This window comes from Salmo trutta, chromosome 39 (genome assembly GCF_901001165.1).
Source record: "Salmo trutta chromosome 39, fSalTru1.1, whole genome shotgun sequence".
Lineage (NCBI taxonomy): Eukaryota > Metazoa > Chordata > Actinopteri > Salmoniformes > Salmonidae > Salmo > Salmo trutta.
In genome coordinates, this window is record NC_042995.1 from 3693307 (window position 1) to 3708396 (window position 15090).

Below are 15090 nucleotides of genomic sequence, written 5' to 3' on the forward strand. Positions count from 1 at the left end.
AAATATGAAATATGATTGATAGTGTAATCAATGTATAATAACTACGTAAGAAATTAATGAACACGTTAAATTATTACGTGATGTGCAGTCATATTCAGGTCCTGATTGGTCAACAAGCTTATTTGACACGTCAAATAGTGTTATTTGACACATCAAATAGTGTTATTGACACGCAAAGACCCAAACCGTGTTCCATAGAAATCCTGGTTGAGAATGAAATGACTGAACAAATGAACAACGAAACAGCACAGCAAGTAAGTGAAAGAAATAGGTTTTACTGGTAATGGAGACATACGTAAATGTCAACAAAATAACTTTTTGGCCAGTGTGGTGTGTGTGTGTAACCTTTATTTAACTAGGCAAGTCAGTTAAGAACAAATTCTTATGACGGCCTACCCCGGCCAAACCTGGACGCCGCTGGGCCAATTGTGCGCCGCCCTATGGGACTCCCAATCACGGCCGGATGTGATACAGCTTGGATTCGAACCAGGGACTGTAGTGATGCCTCTTGCACTGAGATGCAGTGCCTTAGACCGCTGCGTCCGTGTGTGTGTTAACTATTTAACTGTACTAGAATGCTTAAAAGTCCCCTAAAATGTTAAATATCGGTTATCGGTATCGGGTATTTTTTTGGCAAGGAAAATATCGGATATCGGTATCAGCCAAAAATGTCATATCGGTGCGTCACTAGTACTGAGTAAAGGGTATGAATACTTATGTAAATGTGATATTTCTGTTTTTTATTTGTAATAAATTAGCAAAAATTTATAATAACCAGTTTTGCTTTGTCATTATGGGGTATTGTGTGTAGACTGATGGGGGGGGGACTATTGAATCCATTTTAGAATTAGGCTGTAACGTAACGAAATGTGGAAAAGGTCAAGGGGTCTGAATACTTTCTGAATGCACTGTACATCTCAAAATAAACATTGATGATCTCCCTGTCTCGCTCAGAGATAAAAAAAAATACATGCCACAGTTGCCTTGCAAAAGCATTCTGACCCTTTGGATTTCTTCACATTTTATTGTGTTACAAAGTGGGATTAAAATGGATTTAGTTGTCATTTTTTTGTCAACAATCTACAAAAAATACTCTAATGTCAAAGTAGAATATATTATTTTCATTTTTTAGATAAATAAAAAATGACAACTAAAATATAATTGTTGCATAAGTATTCAGCCCGTTTGTTTAGGCACACCTGAATCAGACCAGGAGTCAAATTTGGCTTAAATATCACATAATAAATGACATGGACTCTGTGTGAAATAATAGGGGTTGACATGATTTATGGCTAACCCTTCCTCTGTCCCCATACATACATCTTGTCCCCCATACATACATCTGTAAGGTCCCTCAGTCAAGTATTGAATTTCAAGCACAGATTCAACTACAAAGACCAGGGGGCTTTTCGAAAGCCTCATAAAGAAGGGCAGTGATTGGTAGATGGGTAAGAATAACAAATCAGACTTTGAATATCTCTTTAATCATGGTCATTAATCATTATGCTGTGGATGATGTATTAAACCCCCGTCCTTCTGAACTGAGCTGCAGGGCAGGAATGAAACTGATCAGGGATGTTACCATGAGGCCATTGTGATTTTAAAACAGTTACAGAATTCAATGGATGTGATGGGAGAACTGAGGATGGATTAACAACATTGTAGTGACTCCACGATAATTACTTGAATGACAGTGAAACACAAATATACAGAAAAAAAGATACCAAGTAAGTATGCAACAAGGCACTAAAGTAATACTGCAAAAAAACACAGCAAAGGAATACACATTTTGGCCTGAATGCAAATCCTTATGTTTGGGGTAAATCCAACACAAAACATCAAAACATTTCAGGATAAAAATAAACAGGATGGAGCTAAGTACAGGCAAAATCCTAAAGAAAAACCTGGTTCAGTCTGATTTACACCAGACACTGGGAGAGGAATTCCCCTTTCAGCAAGACAATAACCTACAACACACAGCCAAATCTACACTGGAGTTGCTTATTAAGAAGACTGTAAATGTTACTACGTGGCCAAGTTACAGTTTTGACTTAAATCTGTTTAAAAAAGCATACTTTTGCAAAGCACTGTACATGTGGTTCTATTTTATTTATGATAACCCTGTCTGTCTGTCTGTCTGTCTGTCTGTCTGTCTGTCTGTCTGTCTGTCTGTCTGTCTGTCTGTCTGTCTGTCTGTCTGTCTGTCTGTCTGTCTGTCTGTCTGTCTGTCTGTCTGTGTTTCTGTTTCTGGAAGGCCAGGGATTTACACAACGTGCTGACAGCTGAGGGAATGTCCTTGGAGCCTGGCTGCACGTGACACTAAAGCTCTCGTAAAGTCCCTCTCCCTTTCTCTCCTTTCTCCCTCTCTTTTTTCACACGTTTATCTCACACTCTGTCCATGATAAAGCCCCAGCTCAAAGTCCCCCTGCACATGCCATTCAGAACTCGGTGAACTCTGAACTCGGTGACCTCTGAACTGCAGCGTATTTGGTGTTTTATAAGTGATGATGTAATGTGTTCAGATGGCTGGAGAGGAGGAACACGATCATCTAAGACAAACGTGTGAAAACAGACATACCACCTAGTGGAACAGGGCCATCGGCCAAATACTGGGAAAGAAGAGTGGGACCCGTTGTATTAGGGGTTGGGTGAGGCAAGAGCAACAGAATGTCTAGTAATCTGATCATTGGCAAATGAGTGAAGGAGTAGATGTTCTATTGTGCTTTTGATACAATCATTTCAGGTCTCCCTCGTAAAAGACTAGCCTGACTTCAATGGGACTTCCTGGATAAATAAATAAAAAGCCAATAATGGTTATAAATACTAGCATGGCCAGTGGCCACCTGCCAATCACCTCAGATACAGACAGTATCATCATATCATTATTATCTCTGTCATATTATTATTATCATCTCACGCTGTTCTTTTGTTATTGTAAATGAGCATCAAGTTCAAGACACTTTTTACCCTCTGGGCTCTTTAGTCATCCTAAACCTGTTATGATGACTAGGCCGGTCTTACATGTGCATATGGGTTGTGCACACCTGGACCACACTGTGTTACATGTGCATACCTGGACCACACTGTAATTCTGTCTCTCTGGCCTCTAGGTAAGTGATACTAGTACATTGCTACTTCTATATACAATCTCGAACGTAGTTTGTGGATATATTTTCAAACTACTGGCTCAGTAAAAGTGCCCTATGGGTACGAGGGAGTTCTATAGGTAGTCATTATGATAATATATGATAATACCTGGCTGACAGATAAACCATCCATATTGTATTCAGTTCACACATGCAGTATGTATCAGAGACACTGAGAAGGCGGAGGAGAGAGGGGATCAGAACCCATGACAACGCCAGAGCCTAGCTCTGAGACACACACACACACACACACACACACACACACACACACACACACACACACACACACACACACACACACACACACACACACACACACACACACACACACACACATACACACAGTGTTAGCTGTAGTCATGCCGACATATCTAATGAAGCAGAGCTTTTCTGTTAGCTGCTCCCCATGGGGCCGGTTATGGCAGCCTCTAATTCATCAATATTCTATTCTCCCATTTGGTAATCTTCTTCTCTGCTAATCATTTTCTCCATGGATTTTGACTATTTCAAAAGGGTTATTCTTTTATGTAAGTTTCTATCAATATTATTCTTTTAAAACATCTTAATTATTTGTTCAATTATTTGTTATTTTAACATTATGTTTGCCCATGTATGTGTTCAAACAGATGAATGAATCAATAAAGAGTTATGAAGCCAAACTCTCCAACATGGCTCTGGTCTCAGCAACAGGTTGTAATCCAGACCAAAGATGCCTGGAGGGGTTTTTCTCCCTTACGTTTACGCAAGATCCCCTTGAACGTTTTTATCAGCCATATTGAATTCAAACCAATTAGAAATTGGATTATTAAAAACAGTGTGGGGTTGAAGATGCATCAGGCATACCAGCTGAATCAGTGTTGACAGGAAAACATGGAGACTTTCCTATAGCTGCAGTGTACCAAGTCATACTGAACAACTGTGAGATGGTCGGTTCTGCGGACTTTTTAAAAGGTAAATGAATGACTATTAAATTAGGCTGACACCAATCTAAAATATCATTTCTCCATCCAGAAATAATCCAAGTCACATATTGGTCCATTTGATCAGAAAGTTGTGCTATTTAGCAATAAGCATTATCACCTGTAGCCCAACTGATGCAGCATACTGTCAATAAAGAAATAGGCTGAAGCATAGGGTTGATATAGAAATAGGCTGAAGCATAGGGTTGATATAGAAATAGGCTGAAGCATAGGGTTGATATAGAAATAGGCTGAAGCATAGGGTTGATATAGAAATAGGCTGAAGCATAGGGTTGCTATAGAAATAGACTGAAGCATAGGGTTGATATAGAAATAGGCTGAAGCATAGGGTTGATATAGAAATAGGCTGAAGCATAGGGTTGATATAGAAATAGGCTGAAGCATAGGGTTGATATAGAAATAGGCTGAAGCATAGGGTTGCTATAGAAATAGACTGAAGCATAGGGTTGATATAGAAATAGACTGAAGCATAGGGTTGATATAGAAATAGGCTGAAGCATAGGGTTGCTATAGAAATAGGCTGAAGCATAGGGTTGATAAAGAAATAGGCTGAAGCATAGGGTTGACAAAGAAATAGGCTGAAGCATAGGGTTGATAAAGAAATAGGCTGAAGCATAGGGTTGCTATAGAAATAGACTGAAGCATAGGGTTGATAAAGAAATAGACTGAAGCATAGGGTTGATATAGAAATAGGATGAAGCATAGGTGAAGCATAGGGTTGATATAGAAATAGACTGAAGCATAGGGTTGATATAGAAATAGGCTGAAGCATAGGGTTGATATAGAAATAGGATGAAGCATAGGTGAAGCATAGGGTTGATATAGAAATAGACTGAAGCATAGGGTTGATATAGAAATAGGCTGAAGCATAGGGTTGATAAAGAAATAGGATGAAGCATAGGTGAAGCATAGGGTTGATATAGAAATAGGCTGAAGCATAGGGTTGATAAAGAAATAGGCTGAAGCATAGGGTTGCCTATCTGCATTTACACTATTAGGCTAATCATGACCTAGATCAAACTCTAAACATTATCTTGCTAAAAGTTAGCAATATATTGATGACTTCAATGTCACAAAAAAACTCTGGTTTAAACACTATAATGTAGTGTAACATTTCCCCACCGTCTTCCCTACAGTATGTGCTCATGGTGAATCGTGGAGCTTAAATCATGCTGCCTTTAAAAACTCTGGTGCAGCTTGCTCAGTTCGCTCATAGATGTAGGTGTGATACTCCACTTTTAACAATGGCCATTAAAACGGCTTTCAAATGTGTTTTCCCTGCGCGACATGGCCCAATTTAACCCTTGACCTTAAATCCCCTGGTACCCAGCTGGTATCAGGGCTGACCAATCAGAGATCTGGGTGCCTTGTTTTCTGCAGTTACCATAGCTCCCTCCATAGCTGGATTCAGAAGAGCGGGGGGGGGGGGGGGGGGGGGTTACAGTGGCTCTGTTGATCTCTGTCAATATAGATGGAAGACAAATCGATATGGTACGAAGGGATTTCACAGCTCACTGAGGCGTGTGGATCAGCCAGCAAGCAGCCAGCAGCCAGTGCCCAGTACACATACCCGTCTGGGTCAGAGAGCTGCACTGAACCATTACACGCACACACACACACACACGCATGCACGCACCGCAGGTTGCATATACACACTGATAGCTAGGCACACACTCAAACTAATGCTAAAGCCCAACAAAAAAAGACACATGGGCATACACACACCAAAGCACAAACTCCCTGAGAGAGTAACAGTGCTGACCCGTGATTAACCAGAGAAGCACTGCAGTCTTCAGCCATTAATTAGACACCTACTAATTAATGCAGAGCCACACACTGCTTCACAAAGGATCTACTGAGATAAACACACCTCCACGGCCACCCAGCAGCCTCGCATAACTCATTTGTAAACAACAACAATAAAGAAATACAAGATTGGTTATTTACATGTTATTTGTAAATGTCAGAAATTCAGGAAGCAACAACCATTCTTCCACAAGACCAAGGAGAGGAATCAGCTCAGCTGTCAGACTTGATCAAATCCCCAAAAAGCCCATGTTTAGTTACTTGTTAAATCTTATTCATGAAATTCATACTTAAAAACACAAGGCTAAAAGAGTAAAAGGTTTGACTCCATTACCATGTAAATACTAAGCAGAATAATTACAAATATAAATGGCATTACAATGTTGTTATACTGTGTACACAGGTACAGTATTTATAAGATCAGTTCCTCTGTCTCATTGTTTCCTCCTTGGCACTTAATTGATCAACCAATGTCACAGGTTGGCTGGAGAATGCACATACATGCAATCAATCAGCACCCAATCAATCCAATCAAATAAGCTCCTATCTGGACAGCAATTGGCTATTTCAATGCTTCAGATGGTACAGAAGGGAGTAGGCTGACCACATACAGACCTGATGCCTGTTATCACTCCTGCATTACCCCTGATAAGTCCAGCCAATGCATTAGTCCAATTAAGAACCAATGCATTCAGGCATTCACTTTCATGTGAATACCTGGGTAGCTGTCACGCCCTGACCGGGTGAACTCAGGTGTTTTGGGTCAGGGTGGTTTATGTTGGGTGGTTTTCCTGTGTTTGTTTTCTGTTTTGCATTGGAGCCTTGTGTTGGCTCTATTGGGGAGTATTTCTATGTTGGTTTCTGTCTTCCCAATCAGAGACAGCTGTCGCTAGTTGTCTCTGATTGGGATCTCATTTAAGTTCATTTTCCCCCACGCTGTTCGTGGGGAATTGTATTTGCATTGCTATTCGTAGCCTGTGAAGCTGTTCGTTCATGGTATCGTTTATTGTTTTGCTGGTTCACCGTTCTAATAAAAATGATGATGAACCAAACCTCCGCTGCGCCTTGGTCCCTCTATAACGACGAACGTGACAGAATTCCCCACCGAACCAGGACCAAGCAGCGGGAGGAAAAGGAGCGCGAGAGATGGGCTCGCGAGGGAAAGGAGTTCTGGACCTGGGAGGAGATCATGTCGGGGAAAGGACCCTGGCGGACGGACTCCCAGGTCGAGGAGGAAAAGCCAGCCGGTAGACGGAGTCGCAGGCGGCGGTCGAGGAGGCCCGGAAAACAGCCCCAAGAAAATGTTGGGGGGGGGCTAATGGGGTGGTCCGGTAGGGCAGAGGAAGAGCCCAGACCACTGCTCTCGTGGGGGATGACGGCGGAGGAAGAGACGAGGATGAGGCAGTTGATTGAGGACCTGCAGAGGGAAGATCTGGAGGAGGAGCCCTGGTATGCGGAGTTGCGCGCTGTGTCGCCAGTGCGCCCGCACAGCCCAGTGCGTCCGGTGGACAGACCCAGCACATGCCGTGCTAAGATGGGAATCCAGCCGGGACGAGTGGCTAAACCAGCTCCACGCTACAGGTCACCTATACTGTTCACAGTCCTGTCTGGCCCGTCCCTGCTCCCCGCACCAAACCCACGGTGCGTGTCCACAGTCCTGTCCGGCCCGTCCCTGCTCCCCGCTCCAGGCCACGGGAAGCGGAGTTGCGCGGTGTGTCGCCAGTGCGCCCGCACAGCCCGGTACGTCCGGTGGACATGCCCAGCACATGCCGTGCTAGGATGGGCATCCAGCCAGGACGAGTGGCTAAACCGGCTCCACGCTTCAGGGCACCAGTACGTGTTCACAGTCCTGTCTGGCCCGTCCCTGCTCCCCGCACCAGGTTAGTGGTGCGTGTCCCCAGTCCTGTCCGGCCCGTTCCTGCTCCCCGCACCAGGTTAGTGGTGCGTGTCCCCAGTCCTGTCCGGCCCGTCCCTGCTCCCCGCACCAAGTCAGTGGTGCGTGTCCCCAGTCCTGTCCGGCCCGTCCCTGCTCCCCGCACCAAGTCAGTGGTGCGTGTCCCCAGTCCTGTCCGGCCCGTCCCTGCTCCCCGCACCAAGTCAGTGGTGCGTGTCCCCAGTCCTGTCCGGCCCGTTCCTGCTCCCCGCACCAGGTTAGTGGTGCGTGTCCCCAGTCCTGTCCGGCCCGTTCCTGCTCCCCGCACCAGGTTAGTGGTGCGTGTCCCCAGTCCTGTCCGGCCCGTTCCTGCTCCCCGCACCAAGTCAGAGGTGCGTGTTCCCAGTCCTGTCCGGCCCGTTCCTGCTCCCCGCACCAGGTTAGTGGTGCGTGTCCCCAGTCCTGTCCGGCCCGTCCCTGCTCCCCGCACCAAGTCAGTGGTGCGTGTCCCCAGTCCTGTCCGGCCCGTCCCTGCTGCCCGCACCAAACCAGTGGTGCGTGTTCCCAGTCCGGCACGGCCCGGGTCCGGTCCACCGGTGCCCAATCCTGTTCCGGGCGACGGCTCCGCTCCAGAGCCTGGGCATGCCGCTCCACAGTGGTCCAGTCCGGGCCAGAGAGGTAGGGCTAAGGTGGAGGCGGGGGGGAGAACACGCCCGGGGCCAGAGCCTCCACCGAGGGTGAGGCGCCCACCCGGATTCCCCCCCCTAATAGACTTAAGTTTGGTGCGCCGGGAGTACGCACCGTTGAGGGGGGGGTACTGTCACGCCCTGACCGGGTGAACTCAGGTGTTTTGGGTCAGGGTGGTTTATGTTGGGTGGTTTTCCTGTGTTTGTTTTCTGTTTTGCGTTGGAGCCTTGTGTTGGCTCTATTGGGGAGTATTTCTATGTTGGTTTCTGTCTTCCCAATCAGAGACAGCTGTCGCTAGTTGTCTCTGATTGGGATCTCATTTAAGTTCATTTTCCCCCACGCTGTTCGTGGGGAATTGTATTTGCATTGCTATTCGTAGCCTGTGAAGCTGTTCGTTCATGGTATCGTTTATTGTTTTGCTGGTTCACCGTTCTAATAAAAATGATGATGAACCAAACCTCCGCTGCGCCTTGGTCCCTCTATAACGACGAACGTGACAGTAGCAATGAATTCGATTCAGCCACACAGATTTTCTTTCAGCCATCAAAACTATGTGTTGTACTGACAAACAATGTTTGAAGGGAAAATGGACAGTTCAATTTACAGTGGCTCTGAAGAGATTTGTCAATAGAATTTCAATCAATCAAACGATTGATTGATTGATTGATTGATTGATACAGAAAGTTGCTCCTTTGGAAGGTCAACAAGTGTTTTACAGTCCAGATAAGTCTCTGACCTAAACATATGGTCCAACGGTAATCTCAAGACACCCTCAAAGCCTTTACACGCTCACACACATACAGGACAAGGAGTATGTTAGTGGCCTTGTAACTACAATGTAATGTTAGTGTCTCTGCATTTGTTTTAGTATTCATATGTAGACTCCTTTTTGTTGGGCCATGTGACCTGACTAGAAAAAGTGTGTGTGTGTGTGTGTGTGTGTGTGTATGAGTATTCTGTGTATCCTCTGTATATATATGTGTACGTGTACACTGTGTATATATATATGTGTCTACTGTGTACGTGTATATATGTACAGTATGTTTAAATATGCATATTCACACTTTTACTTTCCCATTTTGTTCATGCAAAAACAATCAGTGATCAAAACCCCCATATCATTGTAACTAGAGGAGACAGCAGCACATCATCAGAAGCCAGTTCCAAATGCTACAATTGACGATTGCGTGATGTGCAACACATTTTCCCACTGTTTACTTACACACATTGATTGAATTATCATTTCCTCCTCGGTCCTCACTGACAGAGAAAGAGTCAGGACATCAGCCTCATCAGTCCTACAGTAGACCAGTAGGTATTCTTCACACACTTCAGGTCAGTTTGGATCCGGCAAAATGACTCTGTCATGGCCGACTCTTTCGCTTGAGCTGCCGTTAGCTCAGACCAGAAGGTCTGGAGAGGTACGTTACACACAGCTATCTTTGGCCTTCTCCTGACTGCCGTGGCTGATCCACAGCTGATGAGGTTTAGCACACAAGTGTGTGTCTACGTACTAGCACAGAGCTCCGGATTGACCCATTCTCTATCCGCCTGGTTTCTGCACCCCCGGGCAGCGTACTAACGCAGGCAGGCAGCCAGAGGTACGGAGGCATTCAATCAGCATAACAGAGTTATCGGCATAACAGAGTTACTGGGAGTTTTTGGAATTACTTATTTTGCTCATTATTTTACTGAATCAGTTATGTATTAACAGCTGTAAGGCTTCTTAATCACAATCACCCTTTGTGATTAAACAGATAAACACCCTTATCATATGCTAAATGTTTTATTAACAGAATATGATATGGAGATAAGTATTTATATAACGTTGAGGGTGTTGTTTGTTTCAATAGCTAATGTATCAAGAAGATGAATGTTTGACCCAGAGTTCCGTAGTTCCAGCTTGTATAAGACATATGTTGATGATTGTATGCATGATCACTACAGTCAACCTGGCCCATTGGGAACTGGTTAATGATACGCTTCATGAGACTGTGAATACATGCTTGACAAAGAGATGGAAGTCGTCCCTGAAATAAATTACAAATAAGAAGCAAGCGCATTCATTTCCCTCTTAATTATTGAGAAATTGTACATTTTTGTTGTAACCTTCTTTGACATCAAGTTGCAGCAATAGGTATGTTTTAAAGGTGTAATCCGTTGATTTGAAAAGTGGTTCTCTGGCAAAGACGCTCTCTGTCCTCCAAAATGAGAGAAGAGGTACTTAATTGCATATTATGAATTTTTGCTTGTTTGTTTACTATTTTTATGTTATTTATTTCATGCTGTGTTTTTATTAATGTTATTGCCAAATGAGACAGAGAAGTTGCAGATTGCACCTTTAAATTGTGTTCAGGTGATTCCTTTCTTTATGAAATGCTATTTAAGCATTCGAAAAAGCAACTTTGTTGCCTTGTTAAGGAAGTGTTGTTGCATTTTAGCATTACCCAAGTACAACTCCTTGGCATAATGGTGTGGTGCTAAAGTCTGGCTGAGCTGAGGAGCTGTGTATATACAGCTGGGTAGGCTATAGTTTTATTATTTTATTTTGTTTTATTGTCACATACTGGCGCCAGGAAGGGAATTTAAGGATTTTGGGCACTGGCCAGCCAGGTTAGTAGAATGACATTTATACTAGCCCTGATGACATTCTCTGTAGCCAAGGGTCCAAAAGCCCAGTCTGAAAAGCAGGGGCGGAAATCCCGGGTGGGACGGGGGGGACACGACCCCCCCATCCTGGGAAAAATATGATTTGTCCCCCCCAATATATCACTGAAACATAACTATGTAATGTAAATAATATTAATAATACGCAATGAAAGCAATTGTGCTGATTATAGACACTTAATAGCGCGTTTTTAAGTTTCAAAAGATTGCGACCCCCCCCACCCTTTGCCTCACAATGATTTGATCCACTGCCAGTTCCTTAGTTGGCAAGGTAACAGAGGGGTCGTATCCACTGTCTGAAAGGCACTCAATGAACGTAACTGACGTGAGGTTAATCCAGTCAATCGCGCACACACACTAGCTGAATATGCAGAGCTAGCGGGCAAATATGAACTCTTAAGCTAACTAGTAATTATTCCATTTATGTGGCCTCGTCAAAGATGGAATCTTTGCTATCGTCAATTTATTCCAAGATCAGCATGCAGATGATGTAAGTTAGTGCTTCAAAGTCCCTGTGATAAGGTTAGCGATAAACTGAAGTCCAAACTGAACAGAACTACACTCTCTTCTACCATTGTCTTAAATATATTTAATGGTCTCGTTGCAAAAGCTAAATTGTCGCAAGGGAACTTTTATTTATTTATTTTATTTCACCTTTATTTAACCCGGGTAGCAAAGATTATAGCAAACACCACTGAAACGGAATTGGTGCTCGCTAGCTTTGCAAATTCAGCTATTGTTGGAAGCCAGCCAATATGAAACAAACTATTAAAATTACAAAAGGTTGCAGCATATGTTGTGTAAATGGTGAACTCATACAGCTGTCAACTCTTGTCATTTTAATCCGTTTCACATTTGCTAGCTACCTTTTAGATCGAAGCCCAACTAGAATGATAAAAGATAAGATGATAGAAGCCCATCTCCTACTGTAAATAACCTACACAATATGTGTGTGTGTAGCCAGCCAGCCAGGTAGAAAAATGGCAGAAAAATAAAAGACGGACATCAGAGTATTTTTCAGTACACCAAAACGCAAAGTAAGAACCCTAGTAGCCTAATATCTCAAAGACTAGTTGATAAAATGTTCATAAGAAAGAAATGAAATTCTAATGGAAATGTTTCACAATGATGTCATTAGGCAGAGCAGGCAACAGATGGCACACAGACAGCAGAGTTGGGGACAGATATGCAGGGACAGACTGGCAGAGACAGGGAATCTCAGGTAAGTTTGTTGAGTTATGAAAGGTTCTCAATTTTTTGGACTTGTAAAATAGGAACATAATTGGAAAATGCCATGGATACCCCCCACTCTCAACTTAAACTGGTAACTGAACTAAGATTTGTTAAAGGCAATGGTATTGCTGTTGTGATTAGTTGTGTAGTTTTGGGTACCGGTAGTTAGGAGTAAGGCAAACACCTTATTTCTTTGGTTCCTCAATATACATTTACCCTATTACAATGTAGGCTATGTGTTACAGCACTACTTTTGGTGTCCCCCTCAGGAATTGCTCTTGAGAAAATTTCATGTAATTGTCCCCTCCAAAGTTGATATCAGATTTTCGCCCCTGCTGAAAAGCACTAGCTATGGGCTAGCTTCATTTCCATCCCTGGTCCGCGGCGTTGCTGCTTATCAATTTGGATGGACCCAAATGTTGTTTCTTGAAGACAAGAGACCTATTGATTTCCACACAAAATCTATTACAGATTAATTTACATTGCATCTCATAATGAATATTGATGGAATTTGGTTAGGCAGCTTTCAGATTTTATACTAATTTCATTTAAATATCTATGCTTCAGCTCGTGATGCCTTTCCAAATGTTTTCACATGCAAATTCACATATTTCAAATATTTGAAATTTTTAAACAACATTCTGCCTCAAATATAGGCTAGCCTACCATACAACTTTTTAAATTTAGAAGCTGCCTGCAATGAAATGTAGTAAGCTAAACTACTATTGGTGTTAGGCTATTGCATGTGTTAGACAAATGCAGAGAACTAATTAATCCATTGCAACAATGTAGCCAATACAATGCACAGTCAGTAATAGCAACTTCACACAGATAAAACAAAACAGAAAATAAGAATAGGCTAAACTACAGTAATGAAAACAAAAACAATGGATTTAAAAGTGACACCCGGATGTGGGAATTTACCTTAGAAATAACATGAATGTTCCCTCTCTCCTTCGGAATCTCCCTGGTCCAAAACTCTGAGCAACTGTCTGCTTCTCACGCGGATTTTTCTCAGTGATGGCGAACGGAATTATCAAAGAGACCTTCGAGGAAATCTTCGGGTAGTTAGACAAGACCATGGCCAGTCACCCGCTTCACACGCTCATGTAATTGTGCCTTGAAGGTGGTCCTAAAGATATGTATTCTTCAAATAATAACGAGTCACAGTGACATGCCAAAATATGTAACGCATACGCCAAACTCCTCAAACCATCGGTGTCTGTACGCGGTCAACGGTTGTTCGCTATGTTCGTATCTTGCCTTGCTTCATCTGCACGTTATCTCTCTGCAGCCAACGCACCGGTTGGCGGTTGGTTGGCGCGCGCCTCACGGATTATTGCCCGGCCCCCTCGTGTTTTCCAATACCTTGACACATTGTTATGGCTTTCTCCCTTTATTTTTACAAGTGACCTGCGGCCAAGTTATTAGTCTACACATAATTACAAATCTGTGCAATTGGAGTCAAGTAAACGTGTCTGCTGCTGATTGCAAATTGACACACTTGGTCTCGGCAATATGACAGCTCCCCACACACTCACTCAGTAAGATATGACTGAAGGCAGTTCACTTACTGTAGCCTAATAATCATTTTACATGCATTGCATTTTTCGTTAGCATACTTTATGGCTTGCAAGCATGTCAGGTCAACGTTAGCCTGTATTTAGGTTGGGTATCTATAGATGGTTCATGTGTGTCCCATCTCCTATGTACTATATTATAAACTGGGTGGTTTGAGCTCTGAATGCTGATTGACTGACAGCCATGATATATCAGACCTATAAGACAGGTATGAAAATACATACATTTTTACAGCTCTAGTTACGTTGGTAACCAGTTAATAATAGCAATAAGGCACCTCAGGGGTTTGTGATATATGGCCAATATACCACGGCTAACTAAGGGCTGTGTCCAGGAACTCCGCGTTGTGTTGTGCCTAAGAGCAGCCCTTAGCCATGGTATATTGGCCATATACCACACCTTCTCGGCCTTTATTGCTTAAATACACACACACACACACACACACACACACACACACACACACACACACACACACACACACACACACACACACACACACACACACACACAGACAGGCCCCTACACAATCCCAACACTGTAAACATTTTGATAAGCAAACCGTGGTCTTTCTCAGAGTTGAATCCTCACTCTCTCAGTGTGGGAGCCTCTGACTGCATCTGTGTGGACTGGAGTGTGCTGCTAGCTGGCCTTGCTGGGACCGGAGACGAAACAAGAGAGAAGTGTTATCCTAATTACATTTAACTGCCTGGTGTAATCTGCTTTATCTGTTACAACCAGAGACAAGGGTCTAATTGTGTCCCCCGCAGACGGTGGCAGGGTGGGGGCCGCTCCCTACCAGCCAGCAGCCTGACCCATGACCAGAGAGAATCAGCCAGAGTCAGGAGACTCTCCCCGGGGATACAGGCTTCTTATGAATCTCCCATTCCTCTGACTTACATCTAGACATGTGTTAAAGCACATGTGGTTATGATAAAGCCATCGGTATGGGGTTATGATAGGTTAGGGTAGGCTGATTCTGCTCCTACTGCTGCACGGTGACAGATACTGTATCTATACTGTAGCATATATAACCTACCAAGGTTTAAACTTTAAACCCAACGCTGAAATGTAGGACTATTCCCTCATTGATTTGGGCTACTTTGTGTGGGAGAGAGAG

At 43.5% G+C, this 15090-nt stretch overlaps 1 protein-coding gene across 5 annotated transcripts in view; it reads right to left on the reverse strand.

The window, feature by feature from the left end:
- The window catches only part of LOC115179197 (prolactin receptor-like), a 54179-nt gene extending 39517 nt beyond the window's left edge, over positions 1 to 14662 (reverse strand). The window contains exon 1 of one of the 5 annotated variants that reach the window (XM_029740572.1): positions 14533 to 14662. Coding sequence is in view for 4 of the 5 variants with exons in the window: in XM_029740569.1 (XP_029596429.1) it covers positions 13317 to 13474 (158 nt within the window). In the remaining variant the exon portion in view is untranslated. Of the gene's footprint in view, positions 1 to 13316; positions 14022 to 14532 lie in introns of those variants that run through there. The other 4 variants (XM_029740569.1, XM_029740571.1, XM_029740567.1 and 1 more) reach the window with 4 other exon arrangements.
- Between the last annotated feature and the right edge of the window lie 428 nt (positions 14663 to 15090).